Source organism: Eutrigla gurnardus (assembly GCF_963514095.1).
Source record: "Eutrigla gurnardus genome assembly, chromosome: 2".
Classification (NCBI taxonomy): Eukaryota; Metazoa; Chordata; class Actinopteri; order Perciformes; family Triglidae; genus Eutrigla; species Eutrigla gurnardus.
This window is the reverse complement of record NC_139916.1, coordinates 5,704,914-5,732,833: the sequence shown is the minus strand read 5'-3', so window position 1 is coordinate 5,732,833 and position 27,920 is coordinate 5,704,914. Positions and strand designations below refer to the sequence as shown.

General features: G+C 45.3%; 1 protein-coding gene across 4 annotated transcripts; it reads right to left on the bottom strand.

Moving 5' to 3' along the window:
- LOC311025276 (nuclear receptor coactivator 3-like) lies at positions 1-26,987 on the bottom strand. 4 transcript variants are annotated; one of them, XM_084028124.1, is made up of 23 exons: positions 26,880-26,987; positions 12,837-12,904; positions 10,841-10,945; positions 10,426-10,586; positions 9,138-9,238; positions 8,754-8,928; positions 8,462-8,653; positions 8,125-8,211; positions 7,673-7,816; positions 7,428-7,575; positions 6,705-7,330; positions 5,621-6,594; positions 5,417-5,540; positions 5,076-5,315; positions 4,748-4,963; positions 4,496-4,607; positions 3,937-4,111; positions 3,109-3,471; positions 2,756-3,010; positions 2,407-2,668; positions 2,116-2,308; positions 1,767-2,010; positions 1-1,651 (listed from the first exon to the last, which is right to left on the bottom strand). In XM_084028124.1, exons 3-23 carry the CDS (start codon positions 10,924-10,926, stop codon positions 1,640-1,642), a joined length of 4,890 nt encoding a protein of 1,629 aa, XP_083884250.1. In that variant the 5' UTR covers positions 10,927-10,945; positions 12,837-12,904; positions 26,880-26,987; the 3' UTR covers positions 1-1,639. The 4 variants fall into 4 exon arrangements, with proteins under 4 accessions (XP_083884250.1, XP_083884252.1, XP_083884253.1 ...); XM_084028126.1 differs by having other exon boundaries at positions 2,416-2,668; XM_084028127.1 differs by having other exon boundaries at positions 3,946-4,111.
- Between the last annotated feature and the right edge of the window lie 933 nt (positions 26,988-27,920).

The window sequence follows — 27,920 nt, the reverse complement described above, 5'->3', positions numbered from 1 at the left end:
GTGTTTAAATAGAAATTTGTATTTACATCAATATCAACAACAGTAAAGATCTGTAATATACATCCTGTAAGATGACAGCTCATCTCACCTCCAAACAAAGAAAAACAAATTATATCTCGCCTGTTTTTGCACTTCAAACTCTGCCAAGTTTATTTTTCCTGAAGTAGCAAAATCTGGACATACAATTAAGTTGTTTCCTGAAAGACAGAAGAGATACTGATATGTCTCGAAGTGGATTTCATTCCATTGGTTTTTTCTCTTTCACAGCAAAACATGCTCGGTTTGTTTGTTTTCTCTGGATGTATAAACGCTCGGCCGTGGGGTTTCCAGTCCTCTTCTCACTGATCGCCTCCCACTGTGGAACACTCTGTTGTTTACATGTTTACAGTACAAAGCTGTCTTTTACAGATCCGTGATATGTACCCATTTACCACCAGACTAATATAATACATATCATTAAAAATATACACCAGAAACTATACAGAGATGTGGAAAAATATCTTTGGATTGCGCACGTTCAAAAGGTAGATTCAGCGAGTTGAGAATAACAGTCAAAAGAAGATGAATAGAAATACACTTGACAGACGGAGCTGGTGGGAGAACGTGGCGAGGAGCAGGCGTGTTGCTTCGCTGAGGAGTGTGTGTTCCCGTCTCCACCGTCCTGCAGACCGAACCCACACAGACACCAGCGAAACCAACCGTTTTACATGATAGACTGTTCTCCCGACAGTGTGAAAGCTAAAAAACCTTCAACTCATCAGATACTCGTCACAAGTAAAAGTGCCTCGCTAAAACATGGAATACATGACTTTAAAAAAAAAGAGAAATACAGCATTCAGAAAATGACAAACAAGGGAAGGAAACCCCCAAAACACACCTGCAATATTTGCAAGGGCATTAAAAAAAAAAGAAGCAAGATCAACTAAATCAGTACTGACCTATGGGACACAAAAATACAACCAGGTCTCATACTTTGTGCAATAATGGGCCTTTAAAAAGCATGTTTGATATATTTTGTAGAGTATTTACAATTCATATTCACAGAGGACATTTGAGACATCTAATACTGCAGTACCATTTGTTTGCTTATAACAGGTGTTATGATGCTCAGTTACAGTCTAAAGCATAGAGGCAAGAGTTATTGCTCCGATCTGCATAACGTAGTTAACTGTGCTTATAGCTTCTGATGACTTCAAGAATGAGGCGCATCCAAAGGATAAAAAAAAAAACAAGAAGAAGAAGAAAGAAACCAATCGTTGTGAAGGCATTGAATCTCTAGTAAGGCTGTAATGATGGGAGAAATATTGCATCGCTCTTTGTTCCACACAGAAGCTTCCAGGTAAAGTGCAGCCATAGCTAGTTGTACCTTAGTCCCGTTCTGCAGCCTGGTCGTGACGCAGAGTTCTGCCCGACAGCTCCAGGTCCTCCACGCTCACCCTAACAGGGTTTCAGGGTGTGAGACGTCCTTGTAGCCAACTTCTTCCAGGATGAGCAGTGTGTTGTGCCGAGTCTCCTGCGTCACGTTTCACGCTGGACAACTCCTGCTGTGTGTGTGTTTGTGTGTGTGTGTGTGTGGGTCCAGCTCAGACCACGCCGCCACAGCTGACATTCTCCAGATTCTGCTGTCAGCCACAGGTCTTCAGCAATATTTCTGCAGAGGGAAAAAGAGTGAGATGAGCAGACGGAAGTTTCATCTCCGGGTGTATGATATCTCTTCTAGACCTTCATGTGAGGCTGCTTAACTCCTGTGTCAGTGTAGCACCCACCTGATCAGGTCCCATTGGCATTCTGCCCATTCCCATGGGGTTCATGCCTATTTGACCTTGCATCTGGCCCTGCATCTGGCCCTGCATCTGGCCCTGCATGGGGACCTGCCTCTGTCCTGGCATTTGGCCCATCTGACTGGGTGCCCCGCTGACCGGCCCAGGTCCGCCCATGGAGTTGTTCATCATCATGGGTCCAAACTGGCCCTGACTGCCCTGCTGGGGAAACTGTTGCTGGGTGTACGTGCTGGAAAATACAGACAAATAAAAGAAGCCGTTAAAAATACACAAAAAGGAAACAGAAACCTTTATAATTGATGACACTAAATCGTTTTAGCCTGCTGGTACGTACTTGGTGCGTGGCATGCCGCCCTGTGGCCAGCCTTTCATGTCTCCAGACGAGTACATGGGCCCTGCCTGTGGATTGCCCTGCATCCCCGGCATCATGGCGTTCTGAGGAGGACCCCCCATTCGTCCTTGCATCATGTTTGCTGTCGGGCTGCTACCTGGAGCCATAAATGACGGGTCCCCCTGCTGGTTCATCGCTGCAAATACAACAACAACATGAGAACGGGGAGTCACGAGTGTGAAACTTGAAATATCCTGGAGGATATGACACAGAGCTCCGTCTCAGTCAACCTACCATAGTTACCTCCATAGTTGAAGCCCTGCTGTACAGGCTGGTTCATGGGGGGGCCTCCGATGGGGCTGTCCATGCCTCCTGGTGCTGTGACATTCGGAGGAGGGCTGAAGCCTCTGACTGCCGCCTGACCCTGACCCTGCTGCTGTTGCTGCTGCTGCTGCTGCTGCTGCTGCATCAGCATCATCATCCGCTGCCTTCTCATCTGCATGGTCATCATCTCCCTGCTGCGCTGAGCCATCATCTGAGCATTCAGGAAACCAGGCTGCAGACAACAATCAATACTCTGACTACACTTCTACTTCTAATGGTGACACGGCTTACGTATTAGACGTGAGGACTGACTACATACCTGTCCACCCATGCTTGCAGGTTGCACACCAGGCTGCATGCCAGGCTGCACACCAGGCTGCACACCAGGTTGCATGCCAGGTTGCATGCCAGGCTGCATGCCAGGCTGCATGCCCGCCTGCATGCCCGCCTGCATGCCAGGCTGCATGCCAGGTTGCATTCCAGGCTGCATGCCAGGCTGCATGCCTGGATGGATTGCAGGGTTTCCTCCAGGGGCGTGCTCCATCTTTATGCCTTGTCGGGCCTGGTTCATAAACTGCCAGAGGAGAACATATAAAGAGTTAAATATACCAGTTACAAGGTGACCTGCTGTATCTTATATGACAATATGGATGTTTGTGTCTGTCGGGTCACCTGCTGTCCTTGCAGTCTCTGCTGCAGTTGCAGTCGGAGAGGCTTGGGGGCGGTCATCATGCGAGGTCGCATCATGTTTGCGCGGGGGTTGCCCATACCCGCCATGCCAGGGAAGCCCCCCGCCTGACCGACTTGATTCATCATGGGGTTGAAGCCTCCGGGAGATTGGCCTGGCATGGCGTTGCCACCATAACCGGGCTGCATGCCCATAGAGGAGGGCCCTGGGGGCCCAGGGTAGCCTTGGTTATACATGGGTTTTTGATCAATTCCCAAGGAGGAGTCCGGCCCCGGGAAAGTCTCTGACGGCAGGCACCGACCCTGGCCTCGATTTGGGCCCTGCTGGTGGCCTTCAGGTCCATGGTTCTGAGGAACAGAGAGTTACAGAGAGGTAAGAGTCGTGCTATCCAATATTAACATGAAGGTTGATAAAGTGTTAATGTAATTAAACTACTGACATGAACACAGAGAGAGTAACAGAGAGTAACATTTACTGCAGGCTAGCATTAAGTTGAGGATTGAGACCCAGCATTCAAACCACATCAAATGTAATTATCTAAATGTAAACAGCAGAGAGGATATATATATATATTCATCTTCAACCTTATTTTTTTTTTTTAAATCGCCAAAACGACTTGGAAGACTTTGCATTTAAATATTGCGTCGATGTTATGAATTGATGTCTTAGATTACAATGAAGGTCACACTTCAGAAACAAGAGTTACTTTTAGAACAACTGAAGTTCGTTGGTGCCAACACTGCTTATGTGTTTCCTGATTACAAAATGAGTATATGCTATATATATTATGAATAATGTGTCGAGTGCTGTACCTGGCCTACAATTTCAGGGATGCCTAGGGCTCGGTCTATCTCCTGCAGTGCAATGACATCAGTGGTGTTGAGCAGAGAGTCCAGCTGGTCAAGAAGCGCCCTTTCATCGCTCGGGCCCTCGGTGGTGATGACCAGGGGCCCCAGCAGCTCCTCCAGGGGATGCCCGAACTGGTCCCTAACACAACAAACGACGAGAGGAAATGTGAAATCACTTCAAGGAAAGGAGACACTGTTAACACCAGCTTCTGACAGTAGTATGGGCAGGGGGTCTACTTTTCTTGTAGGTGGCTAAATATCTATGATACTTTAAAATCAATATCTGTTTTTTGTTTTAGAATATTTCCCCCACTCCATCTTCCCATCAGACAGCCCTATCTGACGAGGAACTGAAGCAGTCATCTATGCACGTTTTATTCCAAACTAACCCTTTAAAATACCATAAGTCACAGCACAAACAAGATAATCAATCAAGTGTTCTGCAAAGTAAAATAATGTGTTTTTTGTCAAATGCATGCAAACATTTAGAGCGATAGGGGAGGGACCGGTGCAAAATGTTTACCTGTTTGTGTTACTCTGTGGTCTGTCCATTCCCATAGCAGAGTCTGGCCAGGAGGGGGACCGAGGTGGTGGCCCTCCAAAGGGGCTCATCCCCATGTTGGCTTCATTAGTACCTGCAGAGGGGAAAACGGGGGAGTGTAATGATCAATACTGTGCAGACACAATCAGTCAAATGATCAATTCCCCCCAAAATATTCCAATTTAGATCATATCCCAACTTCCAAACATTCAGTTGTAACAGCATACAACATACCCATATCCATGAGTTGTTGTTGCAGCATAGATCTGGCTTTTCCGGGTACGCTGCTGGACCGGTTGATCATGGGTCCTCCCATGGAACCAGAGCGACCCATGCCGGGGTGTCCTGGTCCGGCCGCAGGGCTGCTGCTGCTGGATCTCTGGATCCCCCAGTCCCCTGGGCCTGACATGGGAGGCCGCTGAGGCATTCCCATTCCTCTGCCCATACCTCCTGATCAACACAAACACCAGAAATAGTGAGTCATCAATAAGCTCTGCAACACAGTGAATATGTAGTTTCACTGGAGCTAAAAAGCATGCTAATAAACAAGTGTTTAACTTACTTGTTGGATTGCCCCTCGGTGGACACACACCCATGCCCCCTGGAAAGCCATTGAGAACCGGCCCGGCTCGGATTGGAGCGTCCATCTTCTCCTCTTTGACCAACGTGGGACATGGGACATTGCGTCTCCCGGCCAGTCCGCCTCCTATTGGACCCTCTCCGCCGACGGGCTTGGCGTCCATGGACATGGTTCTCTGATAGGCACTACGCTGAGCTTGAGGCATGGGGCCTCTCTCCCCATCTGAAACACACAATACAAATATTACACAACAGACCCTCACACATTTAGGTTCTTCAGCCATTTTCCGTTTCTCGTCTCTAAGCAAGATGTGATAGACTCACCATGTAAACTGTCAGGCACATTTCCCTGTTTGTTTCCCACTTCCTTCCCTGCTCTGGAGTCTGGTTCAGGGTAGAAGCCCGAGTTGTTCCTTGGGACGCCCAGAATAGTCTCCAGGGTCTCTGCCTGAACCATCGAAACAAGAATGATTAGACTCTAACTGCATATTATAATCAATAATCGATTCCTTTTGTTAAAAGCCTTACCTCATCGGATGGCTCCAACTTGACCTTCCCATCCATGCAGTGTGGGTCAGAGCTGGTGACCCCTGCCCCCTGAGCTCCTCTACCCTCCAGCTCCTCCAGCTTCGGCTTGACGTCACCACTTTCTTTCGAGTCGTCCTTGTTGAGCAGGTAGTGAAGGAGGGCGTGGGGCTTCTCCTTCTTGGGGCTGTGCTGCTCCGGCTTTGATTCTGGTCCCCTCATCCCTCCAGTGGCTGCCGGTCCAGGCTCTGGCGCCCCTGAATCAAGGCTGCTCTTCCCAGTGGCCTCGGCCGTGATGCGAGCCACCTCGTCGGGAGTGTTCCCGTTCTGCAGGAGCTTGTGGAGGATCTTGTGCTTCTCCTGCAGTGACTGACTTGTTAAATGCCCCGGACCACCAGAGGAGGACACTGTACCACCTGTAGAGGAGGACACCCCGGTTGAGGAGGGGCTGGTGACGCCGGCCGTTCCGTCTTTAGCATCAGGCGTGGAGCTGGGCCCGGAGCCTGGCGTGTGATTAGATGGCACCAGCTCATCTGTAGGGGAGGTGAGGAGCTGCAGGAGCTTCTTGTGGCACTTGGTGTCAGGGACCCGTCGGTTGGAGTCTCCTCCGGCCAGACAGATCTCTCTACTGGCCTGGCTGTCCGGCTTGTCAGGAGGGCCCTCACTGGTGGGGGTGTGTGGATGTGGCTGAGGCTGCTGCTCCCCTCCAGACCCCAGTGAGCTGCCTGGGCTCTTGGAGTCAGAGTAGGCCGGGAGGCTCGGTTTACAGGGTCCCCCCACTGCATGGTTGGTGGAGTTGATGCTTGGGGAGCTGTCGGGCTTGTGAGGAGGAGGAGAAGTGAGGGGCGAGGGCATCGGATTGCCCACTCCCTCGCTAATGGCTTGGAGGGCATTCAAGGAGCTGCTGGAGAAGGTGGTCCCTCCTCCTCCACCTCCAGAGTTACCGGGGTGACTGGAGCTCATGGGAGAGTTCATACCTGCAAAAGGACACAATCAGACACTTATAACCTGTCTGCCTGAATAACACAAAATGTGTGAGTTAAGAAGTTGTCATTTATAACTCTTCTACAAAAGGTTTGGTTTATACCTCCGGGAGAAAAGGGGCTGGCACTCATCTTGGGGCTTCTTCGAACTCTGGGTGAACCCATGACGTTGTGTGAGGGGCCATTCAGTCCTGGACTGGCCTGGGGGGGACTGATCATTCCCATCCCGTACCCTCCACCTCCATGGAACTGACCCATCTGCTGATGCTGCTGCTGCTGATGTTGCTGCTGCTGATGCTGCTGCTGCTGATGTTGCTGCTGCTGCTGATGTTGCTGCTGCTGATGCTGATGATGTTGTTGTTGTTGTTGTTGTTGTTGTTGTTGATGCATGCCATGGTGGCCCATCTGATTCATGGACCCCATCTGGTTCATTGGGGAGTTCATTGGATGCATGGGATTCATTTGACCCATGTTGTTCATCTGATGCATCGAGTTCATTTGATTCATCTGATGCATGGGATTCATCTGGTTCATGGCGTTCATGCGGTTGCCCCCGGTGTATGGAGGCGCTCCTCTTTGCGGCATGCTGCCCTGCTCGGTCATGCCGTAGCCCCTGTTCATGCCCATGCCCCCCGCTGGGCCCATGCTCATCGGTTGGTTGGGGTTGTTCACACCCATGTTTTGAGGCCTAACGCCTGCACTCTGGTTCCCACGAAAACCGTTCTGCTCCCTACAAGAGAATACAGTCACATAATACAAATTATAACAAAGTTTAAGCACATACAACAAATAATTATTTCTAGATGCAATTATTACAGTATGTGCACCTTTGTAGCAAGTGTGTGGAGAGGAAAGAGTGTGGTTCATTGGTGTTGGGATTCCTGCAGAGGTCACTCCTGGTCTGGGCTGTGACTGGGGTGCCATCAGAGAGCGAGAAGCGATAGAGCGGGGTCTCTGCGTGGCCAGTATGGAAAGCTAGACCAGGAAAAAAAGAGGAATGAAAACCCCCGACATGGCTGACAATGGGATAAAAGCATGCATTCCCATACAGTCTAAAACATAGGTACTATACCATCTTGATAGTGCCGTTTGTAGGACCACGGTTGCCCTTCACTTCGATGGAGGAACATCTGCATGCATCGCCTGACCAAGTCCTCCCAGCCTGGACGCATTGTGGTGCTAAGAGAGGCTTGCTGCTCAATTTCAATCAGCTTACCTGCAACAGAAGATGCACCATGAGGAATACAACAAGGATAATGGCTAGTGGTGAACTTTAGATATAATGTGTGTGCCTAAGTAAATTATTTTGAAAGGTCACATTAGTACAAGTAACGAGGGAATTTTCATTTTAATGTTGAATTTAAAAAAAGGAAGTACACAACATCACCCAATGCAATCTAACACAGCATGTATAGCCTAACCTAGGATGACTAAGATACAACAAAAACATTGCCAAAAGTCATGACACATGTATCCAAAACAAATACACTCGGGGAAAGTACATAAAACACAGTGTACACTTACCAGACAGTTCATGGCGTGTGCTAAACCTCTCTGTCCTCTCTACTGCAATGATGCGTCGCGCCACACAGATCATACATGACTGCAAATCTAAAACAAATGAGACAATGCAACATTAATTCCACATTTGACTCCGTTAGAGGAGAACGTGAGCATTTAAAAGCTTGTGGATACAGAATAATTTGCAACATTTAAGCACATGCTGACCAATAAACCCAGTAGAGCTACGCAATACATGCAAGCCAAGATAGTCGCTTTGAAGCTGCTTTTTAAATGTCAACTTGCTGTCACATGCTTACGCCATTTTATGTTCAAAGCTTTAAACAACAATGGCTTTTACCATCTCCTTCCTCCATCATGGCCCGGGGCTGAGTGAGGGCAAAACACTGCATGCTCTCATAGCGTTGGCCCCCGGGCCTCTCTTCTGACAACCCATGACCCTGACCATGTAGGAAGTTCACCAGCATACGACAGTTGAAGGTGTGGCTCTTCTGTCTGGGTGCCTCTCCACCCCACGATGCCCCGTTTGGTGCTACGAAGAGAAAAAACACGGGGGAAGACAGTCGACCGTGAGCCTTCAACCGTAGGTAGGTGATCTGAATGTGCTTCTGCCCACACATGTATAAACTCACCATTAGACTTGGGTAGATTCTTGTGAAACTCCTCCCTGTCCTCGTCGTGGATGATGTTGTACACGCTGGTGTTGATTAGCTCCTCCTGCTTGTACTGCAGGTACTGCGTCACGTTGTCGGACACAAACACGATGCTGCCTTCTCGGTTAACCACAAACAGAAAGCCATCCAAGGCCTGAAAACAGCAGGGACACAACAAATGCATTGTTGAATGGAGGAAGACTTATCAATGAACCTAACAACATTATATATACCAGATTTAGTTATCATGTTCCCCTCTATAAACCAGCTGAGGCATCTCTATCAACTTCAAGAGCGTAACGACTGGGCAAGCATATGGAAGGTGTTGTTTTTTTGCCCCCCAGTGATTGTCCCCAAGCTGACCTGTAGAAGCAGCGGCCCCAGATGGTCCTTGTCAATGACCCCTTGACCAGTGGAAGACACGTCCGCCTTCTGGACATCGTCATCACTGCAAGAGCTCTTTCCTGAGGACAGATGAAGCAAAATATCATGTTCCAACGGCTATCTTTGTCCGTGGAGTATTTTTTCTTCATCTATTGCAGATAATTTCCATGGTTTAACTGAACTCAAACCACTGTCGTTTAGAATACCTTAATGATGCCCACTTAGCTGGAGGAGATGGTGCCCCGATCCAATTAAACAACATGTGTTTTGCTTCTGACCAGCAGGTGGCAGCATGAGTCACGGATGGATGATTAGCATGCCTTTCTATTTTTAATATCAGCATGTGTCTGAGGCTTTGTTAGATACCACTCTATATAGCAGGGCCATCTGTGGTGTGAGACACCGAGCAAGACGACAAATACGATGACGCTGGATTTAATTAGATTTCTAAACAAACCTACCAGCCAACTAGGAGCAAACACAGCTGAGAGGGCCCGTATGTGACGTAAAAAAAAGAAGACACCAGATAATCTGATTTCAAAGAGCAATGATGTGTAAACAGGGGGAGGGAAAAGGTGTGTTAAATGGACAACAGACAAAAAAAGAGAAGGAGAAAAAAAAAAAAAAAAACAGAGGCCCTCCATCATTCCTATCCTGTAACTATGGCAACCTGGCTGCATAACACTGGGGCCAGCAGTAGCCAGCTGTGACCCTCTGTGTAGATTCCAACATGATTGCTCTCTCTCTTCCTTACCCACTTAACCTCACAGATCTAATCACAACCAAGCTAACGCAGGTAGAGGAATATATCTGTGTGTGTGTGTGTGTGTGTGTGTGTGTGTGTGTCCAATCATGTCAAATCTACAAAACAATTGGAAGATGCCCCAAGGATCGGAGCGACTATTTATAAAAAGGTCTGATTTCTGAGTCGACGGTGTCATTTGTCTTGTGACACCGTGTCGGCACTATTATACACACAGTCACTGACAGCCTTGAGCCACGACCACCACGGACCCGTCTCAATTACCGGTGTTCGTTTACCCCTAGCAATACAAACAGCCAAACTGGCTGTCAGTCTGAAGCGGCCTGGCCATGAACCAAACCGCCACTTCATCACTGGCATCATCTGTCCTGCAGCCGGGGACGGACTCACTTCATTCAGTGTTTACTCCCCATAACAAATACAGAAGAAAATACAAATATAACAATAATAATGATAACAACACCAGCATTGTATGGATGTACACAGACTGCACAGTTGTGGTACCTTGCTCTTTGATTTGTCTGATCTGTCTCACGGTCTCCTTGAGGATGGCACATTTATCAGGCTTGACGTTGAAGCTGTCAATGTTGGAGAGGTTGGCGGAGATGAGCTCGGCCAGCTCCTCGATGTACTTGCTCTCCTGTTCCCTCCGACGTTTGTCACACCTGCCGGGGGCCGCCAAGGGATTAGACACGTTGCCATGACAACCTCACCTCCCCATGCCCCCCGTCCGTACGCAGGCCATACGGCCTTGGCTTTCACAGATTTTGCAAGCAGCAGAGGCACGTGTGAACCGGGTGGGGGGGGGGGATAGGGATGTTTATGGGAAGCATGCGTATACTGCCATTCACGGCAAAAACAGCAGCCGACATAGTGGATTGATGTGTGGTTGACACTAAACAGCAGTTGTAGGACTCACCCCAAGCCCGGTGTGTCACAGGTGGACAGTTTACGTTTGCGGTCGGAGCACAGCGGCTCCAATGAGTTATCTCCGACCCCACTCATCTTCAGCGCATATCAGCACCTGAAAGCACAGCATTGCACATCAGATACACACACACACACACACACACACACACACACACACACACACACACACACAGGCTGTGCAACATGATCAGGGTGTGTGTGTGTGTGTGTGTGTGGTTTTATATGCTTGCGTGTGGTAAAATCTAATCAAAGGATATGTGGCTTGGAAAGTGATGTCAGCCGTCGTCCCTTTGATTCAGAAATTATGTCAAATTCAGGCAAATCTTAAGAGCTTAGCGTCAAGTTATGGAGGAAAAGAAGAATCAACAAAATCCCCAGGCTGAGGATATAAATTAAGTGATTCTTCTAAGGGAAGAGTAGGTTGTAGATTCCTACTGATTTATGAGGGTAGAGTATCCAGTTAGTAAAGCAGCCTCGGTTCCTTCTTAGTGCTCGATGGGAGTGAAATCTCATCTGTTCCACTGCAAGAAGCGACTGATTATGATGTAGTGATTTGGAGCCTCGGGGGAGATGGGTCATCCCGCGTTCAGTCAGCTCGCCCGCTAGAATGAAACCACTCTGCTAGCCGTACACGCTGCGTATACAAACTGTTTCCAGCACGCTTGCATGTTCAGGCATGTCTTTGCACAGTCTGTTAGAGAGATGAGCGCTAGTAGCTACTGCCCCAGCAATGCACATATTCACCAGTCTGTCTCTTTGTCTAATTATCTAACTTACTAACGCTGCTTAGGCTTGTGGACGAGGCTCCATTCTGCATTTTCAGGACTAGTAACAACTATCCCTCTCCTGCATTCTCTACACTCTGCACACTAGGCTACATCCGCTCTTTCTTCCAGCCGGTTTTAACTGCCGTTCTCCCCCTACCATCCGATGACAACCCCTCCCTTCTTTCCCTCCCTCCCTCCCTGGATGCAGGCCTGTGGACCCTGCCCTTGTTTTCTTGCTCTGGCATTGCCCTGTGTCTGACCCCCTCAGAGCTTACGTTAGAGGAAACCTCTGTAGCCAGCCTCTAAGGTCACTGCTCTTTCCTATTCCCACCCAGAAACACACACACACACACACACACAACGCTGTAGCGTGTGTCTGCACAACCAGATTGTTCTGCTGCAGCTCTGTCCTCGACTCGGAGTCTGCTGCATGTGTGTATGTGCACACACACACACAAAACGCTCTTAAAAAACACAGAGTGAGCTCATTCCAGAGTGGAAAAGTATAGAACGGATGGGAGCTATTATGCAACTCCTTCTCCGCCACTGCAGGCTAGGACATGCAGCCCAGTCACCCACCACCACCACCACCACTACTACTACTACTCCTACTAGAGGAGCACCAAGTCTCAGACACGCACTCGTCATAAATCTGCATCGCATGCTTCGTGTCCGTCCACCTCTCACCACCCCGCTCTAAATCTGCCTGTCCTGCTCCGGCTGTGACTCCCAATGCCTTTCCCTCCTCGCTTCCTTCCTTCCTTCCTCCCTGGTTTCTGTCCTAAGGCTCACCTCTGCAGCAGTGGAGAAAGATGACATCAGCCCTCAGTCGGCCTCACATCCTGAAACGGGGGCCGTCCTGAGAACGGGGGAATGCATAGCGGTGTAGAATGGTAAAAATAATGTTGAGAACTCCTGCAGCTCCTCAACTTCGTGGGATTCAAACGACACGTTTTACTGTGCTTTCATGTTTGTAATGGTATGTTTTATTAGTACGCTCATATTGACGTTTTGCACCCTCTGAAATCTGACAACCCAAGTACACAACTTCCACAGCAGAGTGAGAGATTGTGAGCAGCAGCCCACCAAAACCACAGCTGAGTCTCAACAGGCCTGGCACAATGCCACTGACCTGAATCAGCTTCATTTGACAGTGTGTGTGTGTGTGTGTGTGTGTGTGTGTGTGTGTGTGTGTGTGTGTCTACATCACATGCTCACCTTGACCAGTACAAGCCCCAGTCAAGCTCCATTCAGGGTCTAGTGTCGCTTCAATGTCTCAACATCTCCTGAAAACAGAAAAAAGGAACATTCAAAAGGTCATGAAGTGGTTGAATGTTGAATGTCATGGCATCTCAACATGACCCCATAACAGCACCGCTGCCTATGAAACGGCACACGTTTCAGTATATGTTTAGCTGTCACAGAAATTCATGGGAAAAAAAAAAAAAATGATTTCTAAAATTGCACAGGAAGCCACAGCAGATAGCATCCTGTTTATGTCCTCCCCTCAGCCCGTTCCACTGCGTCATCACTTCCCTTTCCTGGAAATGTGGCCAGTCATGCAATATTTACATATTCTGTTTATCACGCCAGATCCCGTTCGTCCTGGTTCCTTCTCGTACTACCGGCAGCCCAAAGCTTAGCTAACTCAGCAGTAAGAGTGCTTATACAACTTGGAGAAATACTCGTGAGATACGACACACAGCAATTCTGTCAAAGCTTTCATAACCTTTAGTACCTCAATAGAGTGCAATCATATTCATAATCACAGTAAAGAAGGCTCCTTCTCATCACAGCGATTGGATAAGCTTCATGAAAGAAATATTCTCTCTTGAGGCGACCGAGTCTCATTGAAGTAGAATTCATAATACTATACCAGATATGAACCTTTTCTGAATTATTTTTTGATGTACATTTTCATTTAAAGGGGCCCGTCATGCTAATGTATGTAGCTTTGTGTTGCATATATAGTGTGTTAATTTCTCATGTTATATTTTTTTACTCTGTGCCGTTTTTTTATTGTTCTAAATTGACCTGCCAAGGGAATTATTAATTAAAGAGTTAATCTGGTTTGATGCATCAAATTTATGTTCCTAACTTCAGTGGAACATTCAGTGTTAAGTACACACTGCTCCCAAATGTCCTTCCCTTCATGAAATCTAATAATAATCATACTTCTCTAAACACTAATTCTTATATAATGCAAAATAATATAGGACTATGATGCCCTAATAAAAAGAAATAACTGTCCCCAACTGGTGATCTCTAAAGGACACCGTACACTATAATTACAGATTTAAATACATCCATTTAAATTAGGATTTGATAAATGTTGAACTCCTGAAAAGAAAAACAGTCAGTCATGAGTCTTTTTCACAATCATCACAGCCAAGTGCACAGGCAGTAGCTGCAAGCACTCAACCTACTCTGTCCACAGTCTGTGTGTGTGTGTGTGTGTGTGTGTGTGTGTGTGTGTGTGTGTGTGTGTGTGTGTGTGTGTGTGAGATCCTCCACCACAGATCACTGATCACATCAGTCCTAAACGCAGGGCTGCTATTGAGCTAATGGTGCAGCTGAATAATTTAACATAGAGAAAGAGAGAAAAGCGTCGCCTTTCTGTCAACGGTCCAAACACAGTTTAATAATTCGGAGTCCACTCTTCCGGAGACGAAAACAAATCAACCATTCAAAGAAAGTGGAATGAGAAAGCACAACGCGTGACTATTTTTTTACATATATATTTTTGTCTTGTTGTGTCCTCAGCTCTCGTTCATGCCTGCTATTATGGTTGAACTTTGTTTGTGTTTTCTGTCACACATAAAAACCACGCTTGCACGTGTAACTTCTGCTTGTGAAATGTCATTCCAAGCAGGAGACATAAGTACTAGTATGAACATGGACGGCAGCAGCAGCAGCAGGAGGAGGAGGAGGAGGAGGAGGAGTCAGGGCAGATTGAGTAGAATAAAAAGAGGGAGGTGGCGGTAGAACAGGGAGGGGGAGGGGAGAAGAGAGGAGACAGAGTGCAGCAACATACATAGTGCTGCGTATCCATTAGAAACATTTAGATACTGGTAGTAAGAGATATTTGACATTGAAACTTGGTTACAACTTGTTTTAAAAACAGAAAGTATGTTACACATAAAAATGCCAGTAAAAGCAAAAAAGTCAGACTGTAAAGGAACAAAATATTAAATAGTTAAGTGCCAGTAGAGTCACTGTAGGGGTCAGAACTGAAGTTATGGGCTGTTGTTTCACCCATGAGCCTGAACCTGACATATGACATTAGGACAGCTATACTACCCTGAATAGAAAACAGTTAATTGTAAAAAATATGTCCACATCTGAAATGATAAAACGGCCACAGTGCTTCCATTAAAAAGGTCACTCATTGGAGCTTTGACAGTGAATTTGCTTGTTGAAGCTGGTCAAAAGTGAAGAGACAAAAGGCCTTTTTACACAGAAGAGTCCGCCGTAATCACGGAAAGGAAAGTCAAAAATATGCCGCAAAAGTATTTTTACATTCTTCAAAGTTTGTTTACACGACAACGCCATTTTTGTAGGCTGCAAAGCTGGTTCCAGGGTGAAATCTTTTGAATATGCTACCCGTCGCCGTGGAAACGTTGACGTTACGGCTCCGCTTCGCACAAATTAACAACGGTGGATTACCGATCTGTCTTTGTGTTGTTATAAATGTATTTACCTCCAACAAAGTGTTGATTTGTTGCACCATTACTGTGACCAGTGGAGACAGATTATCAACAGGCACCGAAAGGGCCATCTATTAGAAAGTTTCATAAAGTACGATAACCCTGGTAGAGCAAGAGAGCCATTCACGCTTGCGGATCTCCAAAAGAAAAATGCCTTTTCCTTCACATATACGATGCTAATAATACTTACGGTAAACTTGGTACTGAATGACACTACACTACATGACACTACATGTCAAAGCAATTCAGTTGGTATTATAAAAAATACTTTATTTCCATACATGGGCTAAAGGCCAGAATGGCAGCAGTGTCAGTCAGTCAGGACCAGAATAGTGAGGAGGACATTCCTGCTGAGCCTGAAATAAAGCCTGCAATCTGAGCTCCCGGAGACAATGAGTGGCAGGCCCAACAATAAACAGAGGCCCACCCAAAACAAAGATACACACAATTACAGACCCCCTTAAAACACACCCAAAGCAACACGTGTCCAAACTTTCTTTATCATATCTGTGTACGCGAGGGGTTCAACAGCTCTGGGTTTGAGGGAGTGGGAAATGTGCCAAAAAATAAAGAAATAAAAATGAGTTTTCCTCAAAATCATGTCAGACATGAGATACTCAAAGCATTCAGCACTCTAACTTCACAGCACCCAAACACACACTCATACACACAGCAATAAAGCCACAAAAGGGTGTCCACTAGAGCTTGGGACATCAAGAGCAAGAAAGAAACGAGGACAGAATGACTTCCTGTTTTTCTTCAAAGAACTTCTCCACCTCCTGCTGAGCATACAACCAGCTCCTGGGTTAAGTGCAACTGGAGCTCACAAAACCCCCAATGTTTTTGTTCAAGACCAAATCCTGGATCATTTAGGGAACAATGATTTGCAGAATCCAACTATTGAGCCTCCAGACTTTACGTTCTGGGCCCTCTTGGACTTGATGTAATATAAATAAATAATACGAAATCAAATTTTACATTTTGAGCTTCAGATAAGCTCTCTGACATTATAGGATGTGGGTATTTTTGCCGGTTTGATGTGCAGCAGGCTGAGGAATGCCATGTCTATTAAGACCCACCTGTTGTACTTTTCCCCCAAAATAAAATACTGTCCACAACAAAGAGAATTTAACAAGGAGCACCTCGTGAAGCTTGTTAACAACACGCAACAAAATGAATAAAAGGTGAACATAAACATTTGATATTTACGATTATTCCGACCATGAAAATGCACTGTTATCATCTTGTGTTTTTAAAATCTCCATCCATGATGAATTCCTATATCTTCCCATACCTTACACGGTAATGTTTCACTCCCATTTGGCTTCAGAAGTTGGTTAGTACTGATGATGTGCTTTCAGACAGACATTAACAATCAATGTTAAAAAAAAACGTCTTTCTTTAAGTCTCGACTTCAATGAGCCTCCATGGCGAGATATGTAAAGCGCTCTTCTGGCCCTCAGCATGGAAATAAAGACAAGGAATCAACTTAGGCTGAAATCGAGTGGCCATTACAACCATAAAAATACATGCTGCCATAACAAACTTACAAATTGCTGGAGTTAAGGAAAGCATCATGTCTTGCAAAAGTGAATATAGTTAAAACGCTTTAAAAAAAGGTCTGACTGCCTTCGAGGAAGTAAAATCAGTTAAATCTGAAAAAAACTAAACAATAAAAGGGCTTCCTTCTTTGTACTTTTCCACTGCAAATGTTTGAAAAGATGGTTCATTAGTTCTGTTTGCATTGAGAGCAACCAACGGACGGTGTCATCAGATTTAAAAACATAACATTCTGAATCAGAAGATAGGTTGGGAAATGATCCTTGCCACAGCATCTGTCTCTCCGTGCTGGAACCAATTTTTCACTCAGCTCGATGTCAGGAAAAAAACAAGGGAACCATAGATGGCGTTACTGCTCTTGCTTCATATCATTTAAAACTATATTTCACGTTGTTTAGCAGCCATCCATCATCCCGACATTTTGGGCGCTCCCCGTTCATTTTGAACCAAGATAACTTTCAGAGGCATTTTTCATAGTGAAATGCACCCTTGTTGGTTGAATATTGTTTATTAGCCATTTCCCCGTCACATTACACAGGATTCAAATGAAACATGAGCTAATGGGTCTAGACTGGAGCCAGGAGGTTTAATGGCATGTTGGAGAGTGTCGCCACACAATGTGAACCAGGGATGGGGATGAGGACACATGTAAAGCATGTGTGTGTGTATAAGTGTGGATTTTGAAAAAGTGAAGCTGTAAATTGTTCTGAAAAAAAGCCCCCATTTATTTGCTGAGGCAGCTGTGAAATTCCAGGCAGCTAAGAAAAAAATCTCCAATGTTTGTCTGCAGTGTGTCTAGCGGTGGAACAAGATGTTTTAGTGTCTTTATTCCTCTGCATACTTTTAATATGATGATGATAAACCAATACAAAGCCAATTTGATTTCATTTCCGTTTGAACAAATTCACTCACTTGGATAAGTTCGTCAAATGAAAAGCCTCGGCCAGTCTGACTGATTTAAGAGTTAAAGTCGCACAAGAAGCAGCTCACAGTGGAATAAAGCACACCTTTCATGGAGGTGGAGTTGGGAAAGCAGACAGAAACACCCTCACAGAAGCCAGTAAGAAGCATCGGTAAGAAGCCTCGGCCTTTATGAAAGACTCGAGGCACAATCTGGTTGACCGCTCGAATATATGACAAACACAAATACGGTCCGCTATGTTCTATACATTAAATAGTTTCCAAAGTCCACCACAACCTCTAGATGAACAATAAATGTGGGGATTTATTATCTAAGCCCATCTGCGACTCATCGACACCGACTGTAAAACATAAATTAAATATTGAAATTGATGAAGAAATTTACAAGGGCCCATAAAAAAAAACAACTTTGATGTCTAAAAACCCACCCACAGAAGTTATATTTTTCCTCGTGGCTTTTCCCACAAACTTGTAGCATACATGATGCCTATAGATGAATGTGGCGAGGGAGGGAAGATAGTTCAAAGCACAGAGAAACTGCCTTCATACTAGGATTGCCTTTTTCCAAGAAAAAACATCCCCCACCCTTGCCCAGCGCACACAGATCTCAGACAGGCTGTGTGTGCATCTCCACAGTTCTCTCACACAATCTGCATCGAGTAGAAAAACCAGGGGAAAATAAATGAAGGTGGAAACAAAGAGATGGCAGATTCCACCGAGTGTGTGTGTGTGTGTGTCACACATGCATCTCCTACAACTATCCATCATTAATAGGGACAAAGAACAGAAAGGGAGGACCACACGGGCACAGATCCAACCAGCAAAAATGTCAAACAACCCCTTCATTTTCTATGAGCGTCACATGTTGGCGTATATATGTGAAGGTGATAAGAGCGAGGACACGGCATCGTCCAGAGGAGACGGCAAAACAAAATGAAGGCGGCTGTGTGATCACACAAGGCTAATATTATGGAAATGAGTTCATTAATCAAACAGCCTTTTATCTGGAAAGCCAGAGCGCCGGGGCCTGATCAGCCACCATATTGCCCATTCTGATAACACACATGTATCTTCACGGGCAACCGATGGAGATGCAGTGAGAAAGAGAAATCACGCAGCCTCAGATAATTCAGTGTGAAGAGATGTCAACCACTGTAATTGCTTTCGGTAATATGTCTTAAAAGACTGTGGGCTTAACTTGTACACGTTTCAACTGTGCCGCTAAAAAAAAAAAGCAGATATTCATTTTCTGCAGCGCAGCTCTGGCGATTTTCTCGTTTCCCTTCCTCCCTCCCTCTTGTGTCTTTCTCTCCTCCCTCATTCTGCTCCCTCCCTCCCCCCTCCTCCTCCCTCTCCTCTCCCCGCCGTTCCCTGTTGGATTGGTGGAGTAAACACAGGAAGAGAGCGGGCTCTGTTCCACCACGCCAGAGCTCGGGCTGGGCGTTCCTGCGGAGCTCCTGCTCCGGGGTCAAAAGTTTACTGTGGTTTTCATTTCACCTTTCCTCAGCCAATCACAGCGCCACACTGTAGCACCTGAACTCTGACCCCTGCAAAGAATTCCACTCAAAAGATGGTCTGACGCCAGTTTCACAACTGCACCCCCCCCTCCCCTCCCATCGCTCATTTTTTCTTTTACTACTCCTTTTCCTTTCTTTCAACTGGCTGGTTTCATGTGTTGACAGAGCCTAGGTGAAAAAGATTCCAGAAATGAGGTACGAGGGGTAACGGAGAGCAGGAGCAGAACTGGGGGGTTTAAATCGTCACAGAGTCACAGCCATGCTTTACTAAAAAAACATCAAGTCTGACACACGTTTTGGTTCAATAAAACCCACAGAATTATTGATTATAGAAAGATAGACCTAATCCTTGTACACATGACAAAGTCAAGCAATCTACTCGTTGGTTTTCTGCACGTTGCTTCATCTTCAATGCTCTACAGAGCCTCCACCACATGCCTCTGTTCCAGGTTAACACTATTAAAAGCATGTTTAAATGACGTACGACAGGACAGGCTGGATACAGGGGTCACACAAGTACCAAGTGTTGAAAGGCAGACGGTGAAAGAGGGGGAAAAAGGAAAACAAGAAGCTTGTATCCCAGCACTCGGCAGTCTGTTTAGGAATCAAATCAGTGTAGCCCAGTCTGACTGGACACAGACAGACACGCAGGCTATAATCTAACTGTGGGTTTGTTTTTGTCCTGGTGACACTGCACTCTGTTCCCATCTGCTGAGTGATTAAGCCTGCACTGCTAATCAGGTCTCTCGTAGTGTAAGGGAGCGGGCAAAGGACGCCTCACGCTGATCCAGCCGACACGCGCCGGCCGACGCTTCAAAAATCCTTCCGTTGTCAGCCGTAAAAAATAATAAAAAGGTTCAGGGCCAATGTTCCTGTAAATCCACAGGTTTTCAAACTGAATAAAAGAAAATATGTTAAATATTTGATGTCGCCATGGAAGAGCGTGTCAGGTTTCTTGGATTGGACTCAACTATACTGACCAACAAATGTATGAGTAAGACGGAGATTTTTGTCAAAATTCTGCTTGCATCTACTGTTAATAGGACAGCCAACTATAGCTCTTCTGTAGCCTTATTTAAGTTCAGTGTATAAAGCAGTTACAACTGCCTGAGGCTTTAAAGGAATATTTCACTCCCTATAAATGTTGAAAACAGGAGGAACTAGTGTTGTAGTCTCACCCCCTCTAACCAAAGCAGCCTCCGATGACGCAAAATGACGATACTTGTGTCATCTGAGGCTCTTTTTCAGAATAGAAATACGGAGATCTCCCTGGAGAAAACGAGGGAATGATGCACGACCATTCAAAAATACTACCGGGTTTCTAACGATACAAACTAGAACACTTTATATGTTCATTTAAGTGTTGTGGAAATAAGCATCTGACAACGAAATATTCAAGGGATTCAATTATTAGATACATTTCACATTGATGTTTTATTCCTATTGAAGAATGATTTTATATAGCTTTTGTATAGATTCTAATGTATGTTTAATGTATGTTATCGCTACTGGATGCTTGAATTTCCTTCGGGATCAATAAAGTATCTATCTATCTATCTATCTATCTATCTATCTATCTATCTATCTATCTATCTATGGAAAACATTTTATTGACCTGTGAACCTTGTGACTACAGACTGCCTTGTCCCACTACTTCTGATTACTGTATTTGCTTTTCTGTCAAAAAGCATTTATTAAAGCTCCCAAAACCATGTGGGTTGACTTGATCCACGTTGCACCAAAACACACTTATTGCGATCTGCCCCGCTGGCTGTGCTTTTGGCCCCCACAACTGTCAAAGCTGCCATCTCTGCTTAAAACCAAACTCAGAAATTGCTCTCAGTATTGTTTAGTTTTTCATCCAATTCCAAGGGTGGCCACATGGAAGAGGGTCGTATCAGGGTCGTACAGACAGCAGTGCTAACTGAACTGGGGCTTTTACTTCTCCCATTTTAGTCCGACCACAGCAGTAGAAAATCACTTGTTCCAGTAGGTCAATAGCAATCAGATGAGCATATACTGACAAGAAACAAGCCAAATGGAAACATGGCGATCAGTTGCCAAAAGCATGGCCACCACCATACAAAATACTGGATCGGACCAGTAATGGGCAACTTATGTGAAAAATAAGCTTGGTGTTGCAATGTTAGGAGGAAACCGTATGATTGAAGTGTTGCCTCAACGAAAACCCACATACAGGGCGACGTCACCAGGCAGAGTAAGGAACATTTTCCACTTTATCCAGAGAAAAAAAATCAGTCCAATTAAGAACTATGTGTAAAACAAAAAAACACTGTATGGTAATAAATTATCTGCCACATGCCTTGCCAGTGTTGACATGCTGTACTAAGTCTGGAATCTTTAACGATGGTGTGCAAGTCTGTCATTCACAACTTGACTTTTCTTTGAACTTAAGGCGGCAATTAAGTGGAAATCGCGTGTGGAAAATCAAAACGCTGTCTAGCACAGTGTCTGCACACTCACTGCAATTTGTGGTAATTCCTTTTCATGAAAGGAGCTTTTAAAATCACAGGTGAACTCCACGCCAGTGCCCCTACGGACCCTGCTTGCACGGTCACATACGTGCACATATCCTCTTACGACTAGCGACTGCAGGGCCATGCCAGCCTGCAACTGCCTCTCAACCCAGACAGACCCGTGAAACCACACCCCGCTGCCACATAAGTCCAACATCAAACGGCTTCATCGTGGAGATTTACAATGCGGAAGAAGGACACAATGTAAACAAAGCGAAAAAAAACACAACCGACTTTTCTACAGTGTTCATTTGCAGGGGATGGAGTACTGAGGTTACCGCCCTAAATACTACAAAAACACAATTGTGACCAATTCCCTTTGCAGTGGTTAAAGTCAAAGTCCCTTGTTGTTTTGGTTGAAGTAACTATTTTGTGTTTGTTTTTGTGCTATTAATGGAGGTAGAGCATACATTTGTACACGGGGAGAAGATGGAGAGTGTCCATGAAGCAGTTGAGAAGTTCATCCACAAATGACTGTCTTTTCTCCTCACCAGCCTCTCTTTTGCCTGCTCTCGATGCTGAATAACAGACAGAGAGAGCATCTGGTAGCAGTTATCTCACAAACCAAACTTTTTTTCACCCTTGTCTCTCCCCCAAAGCATTTTTTTTTTTTTTATAAAAGGGGGCCCTAAACAAAACACAAACAAGGTCTTGCTAACATTTTACAATGGTAACAAAACTAGGCCAGGGAGCTACCCTCCCACTGGCTTGTTCAGGTGAACCCTTTTTACGAGCATTCTTCAGCTGGGGGAGCGAAAGTTAAAGGGGGAGTTGAAGTTAAAGAGGAAGGGCAAGGAAGGAGGGGGGGGGGGGGGGGGGACAAAGCTCTTGGCACCCCCTTCCCTAATAAACTCTTGCCTTCGTCCAATCAATGAGGACTACAGAGAGTGAACTGTTCCAAATCCTTGCTGGTTATAAACTGGAATTGGGTGCAATGATTGCTTCAGGCTGCCCGTTTGGCTTTTAGAAGTGTGCATGGCTCCCATATGGCTCAGCTATAGCCTGACACTTGGGTATTACCTCAGAGTTGAAGAAGAGGGGACAGAGGGGATGAATGAGATGGGACTTCAAACAGAGTCGGGAGTGCAAACTGCACCGCTTGACTTTGGACCGGCCCGGCCGTCTGTCTGACTTCCTCCCGGCGAGTGAATACCAATCTGCTTCCAGCAGCTCTCATCTCATATTCTCACTCTCACTTGTTTGGGGCGAAGTTGCTGTAAATATTTTAGCAGTGGAAACACGACTGTCTTGTTGAGCAGAGTCGTCTATATTTAGCTCATAGGAGGTAGAGCAGAAACCTACCTGTTGAGCACTACCGCACCGGTGAGGGGGATGTTCACTTTAACGAAACACAAGGACGGATCACTGACACCGCATGAGTGACCTTGAGATGTGGGGGCTAAACAGGATGTTTTACACAGCTGGAGCTGACCACAGGAAACATTCTTAAACTGTGGCTGTAAAACAGCCTCCCGGAGTCGAGACTAAATTGTACGAATTAAGTTGCAGAGAATCCCATAAAAATGAGGAATACTCTTAACTTGACTTGGAAACAAGTAAAACGATTAATTGGAAATGTAATTATGTACACTCTCTCTTTGAATGACTTGCAAGTTATCCATCAGAAGCAGCAACTTGACCAACCCTACACTACCTGTACTGCTGCCTAACAAAAGGGTACTAAGCCAAGGAGTCATATTTCAATTAGGGGAAACAATCGGGCTTTGCTTTCAGCTCCGTGTCATCAAGAGTCCACTCACAGCCACTGCTCACTCAAACAGCTATTAATCTTATTGAACACATGGGCCACATGACCAAATGGCAGTGACTCAGAACGAAACATATTATCCCCGTCTCTCGGCCTTTCTTTTAGGCACACAGACTGACGAAACACTAAAAGAATGCCATGTATTTAGACACCAGCGATGCAAAAATGCAGCTTGACGAAGACAGATTAGAGACAGTTATCAAAAAAGTGGAAAACTTTCCACTTATCCCCCCCTTTATGATACCAGCCAGTATTTAGAATTCAATTCAAACACATACCTGCAACATTTACCCAAGCCCATAAAAAAATGTTTTTCACATATTCAGCATACAGATTTAAAAACCTCTAGAACCTACTATACTTCCTACACTGGGCTGGTCTACCATTAACGCCACTGTACCGATTAATCAATTTGTTGTTCGGTCTATAAAATGTCAGAAATGGAAATGGTGAATAATGCAGCTCTATGTTTCCCCAAATATCTAATTTTGTCCACAACTGAAATATATTCACTTAGCTCCTGTTTCAACAACATCGAAGTTTTAAACGATCGGTCTGTTGTGTTATCATAACGATGGCGGCTAACGGCTAAAAACAGTAATGTAATGACGTAGCTAGGCAGCTAACATCATCAGTGCTGCCTGACTACGGTTGAGACGTTAATTTAACAGGTTAACACAATAACGTGTCTGAAAAGTCAACCAGCTACTAGACAGGAATGACCAGCAATGAAAATATAGTGACAGGAAATAAACAGGACTGTAGCTGAATACATATAATATAAATTATACCCCAAGTTATGTTGTTGATGAGGACTTTTTAAAAAGTGTTATTGATGGTGTTTGTATTGGTCTAAAAATTCTGCCTCTTAATTATTAAATACATTTTCTCCCCGTGGCATCAAAAATGTTATTGAGTATCGAGTATTTTCCTGGGTATCGGTATGACTTCTAAATTCTTGTATCGTGACAACCCTATCTAGAATCAATACACACAACCAGAAAGTCCAGTTCCACACGTCACCTAACCCAGGAAGCTACAGATGCCACGCCACATATGAACAGCCAAATCTGCTGCATTTTTACACCGATTTATTATCCGACATGCCTGATCTTATTTATTGATTTATCTTTGTCTGTTTGGTAACTCTCTCACCAAACTATATTTTTTATATTTTGAATTGTTGACAGGATTCTAACAAATTCAACTTCAAATAGTAACCCATGAGTAATATATCAGTAATGCCCCTAAATGTATGCTCATTCGATTATCAGGCAATCTGATTTAACCACAGAATCAGCCACCGGAGAGAGACACATCTCCCAATCCCATGAGAAAAAAGTGATAAGTTAATGAATTATTGGGCGCACAGGGGCCGGCAGACAAAGAGCGAAAGCCATGCATCCCAGTCACTCCTTCACCCCATCTGCAGTCAAAGAATCCCCCCGAAGATTGATTCATTGTTAACGCAGCCTGACACCCTGTGTGAGGGAGAAAGAAAGTGGTGGATAAAGGGACAGAGAATGGGGGGACAAGGGGGCTCCATTTGCCAAGAATATGAGCAGAAGCACTTCGTTGGACGGGTTCCCACAGTGGTCATTCTACCACTTACAGAAATACCACATACGTGGGCTTGAGTGATGGCATTCCACCAGACTTAAAATAAAGGCATGTTAGCTCATCTGACGGCTGCAGACTGCCGGCGGCGTCTTTTCTCACTCGCTCATTCAGCTCGCCATTAAAAGGCCCAAATTATAAACACGTTGCAGGTTATTTAATGACTGGCCTGCATTAAAACTACACAATCAGGAACGTTAAGTGGCATCCTAGTGGTCACACCATGTAGTAATATGACACAACAACAACTAAATGCTTTCAGAAAGTCTCACATGGAGGATTGAGCTGTAAATACCTGCAAGTATAAGCAGGGATGGCCCCGGGGCGAAGAGCACACCTAGACCTCAATAGTTTCAGTGGAATGACTAATCTACCTCCTCATTGTGTGCCTCCACAATGAGCACGCTCTCCAAGAATGTCCTCTCACCACCTAAAAATACTGAGTGCTCAGCATTACACACTGTCGTGCAGCACGGAGAAAGCAAACCTGGACTCTACCTGAACCCTGTGAGTGATCATCGTCCTCCTCCTGCACTGAAACGCATCAATCTCCCTCTGCCAGTCTGTCTGTCAGTCTGTCTGTCTGTCTGTCTGTCTGTCTCCCACACACACACACCTAAATATGATTTATAAGCAGTGAAGAAAAAAAACAGCATTTACCATTCCGTGATTATACCAACCATTACAATCACGCACACGTTATCTCGCTGCAGCCGCGCAAACACATAACAGATGCCGGGGATTCTCCGGAGCAGCCACGCTGAGCTCTTCAGTTCAAGTTTGGTCGTCGGCAGCGGAGGACAGTGACGAACACAACCAGGCAAGCAGCTGGTTAACGTCACAAACGTGTAAAAACAACGAGAAAATATGACTTTATTTCCTGAAAAGCGCATCTTTTATTTAATATGACTTGATTATACAGTTTGTTGCCATTTGTTTATGCGTGTTAAATATGGAAAAAGGTAAGAAAACTACAAAAACAAACAGCAGACAGGACACGCCGTGTTCACCCTGCAAAGAAAGACACACTTTTATTTCCCCCCTGTTACCGAAACACAACAGCCCCCGTTGTACCGAAACTGTGAGGCGAGTCGGACCGTCTGATGCGAGAGAGAGGGGAGAAGAAAGAGAGGTAGCACCCCGGAGCCGCTCAGCCGTGTTTGTGGACACCGAACGGGGCCCGGAGGCTCCACAAAGTTACCGGTAACGGTTGGAAACACGAGTATTAACGGCTAACGTTAGGCTATCTATCGCACCCCGGTGGAACCAAGAGAGCCTGTGTCTCGTAAACTTTGTAGCTAGCGGATAATGGAGGGGGGTTAAGAAGAAGAAGAAAAACCGTAACCGACAGGAATGACACGTTAACAAGCTAGGCTTAACGCAACGTAGCATCTTATTGCTAGTTTAGGAGCCGGTAATATCACAACACATTCCATAACAAACAGCGGTAAGATGGTTCGTTGTATCACGGTGGCTAAAAAAAAAAAAAAAAAAAAAAAAACACACACTGCCTGCTCGGAAGCGGAGCAACGTTTAACTGCCTCTGTGACAAATGTGCACGTTCAAACACGCGCTAACGTCCGCGTTCACAACTTAACGTTCGTTATATCGCGAACAAACAGCGGGAAACTCACCGGTGTCGATGCGTTCATTGAGTGGAGCAGTTTCTTTTTACGCCTCTACAAACTCTCCGCCATCTTCGGCAGGACCGTGTTTGTTTAAATGCGAAACACTCCCAGAGCGGAGGGAGCCAGCTTGTGGCAGAGCGACGGGACTTGTGGGTAATGTAGTCGCTTTCCTCGGCTAAGCGCCGTCCGACTGTTCGACGCGTTCCGCAAGCGAACTACACATACACCAATACTCATAGGCAATATGATAGTATTAGGGGAGAGATGTAAACTTATTTATAGGCTGGCAGAGAAAAAAATGCTTTATGCAAATTACTTATCATGCCCCCTAGAGTATGACATTATTATGTTCTTGACTTTACAATTATAACAAATATTTTCCACAAATCTTAAATACTGAATAAAAGTAGTTATTTGGAATAAGAGTTGACTTTTAATGAAGCAGAACACTGTAAAAAGCTGGACATTTTCCAAATATTGTTACTGTGGGACTTTACAAATGTCCATGTGTAAATAAGAATCGCCAAATATGAATTTGCAATCATGATTTATGGTAAACCACACCATTACCTTTTAATACCGTGCAATAACGTCAATTTTAAAGTGAGTTCCTCTGACACATGCCAACTCATGCAGCCTAACAGAATCTGGATTCAGTGTCGGTTATATTATTTGGAGTGAGTGTGAAGCCATCATTGCCCCAACAGTGGATGGAGGAACAGTCTCCATGGTGATCTCTCAGGCACCCTAGTTTTGAACGTTTTACTAGAAGGGAATGAGGACCAAAGAAGGAGGTAGAGCAGCAAAGTAAAAAAGAGAAGGGCAGAGTTATAGCTCCTGACTTGCCGAAGCATTATTCTGCAATGAGTTTAAAAACTTGGTGAGGTGAACAAATTAAAGGGTGAGTATATGCGGGACAGAAATGTACCCATGGTTTAATTGGTTAAAGCAGAGCTGCTGAGAAGGTTCATTACCAAAGTCAGCATTTTAGGTTGTGCAACAGACGTAGAGGCCTTCTCCCTGAAGTGTTACACAACTGGTAAAGCA

Bases quoted from the DNA above. Each gene is read 5' to 3' on its own strand.
- LOC311025276 (XM_084028124.1), bottom strand. From the start codon at position 10,926: ATGAGTGGGGTCGGAGATAACTCATTGGAGCCGCTGTGCTCCGACCGC. The intron at 7,576-7,672 runs GTATAGTACCTA...TTCCTGGTCTAG, and splicing joins CAAACGGCACTATCAAGATG to CTTTCCATACTGGCCACGCA. The intron at 5,541-5,620 runs GTAAGGCTTTTA...TCGATGGTTCAG, and splicing joins AGTTGGAGCCATCCGATGAG to GCAGAGACCCTGGAGACTAT.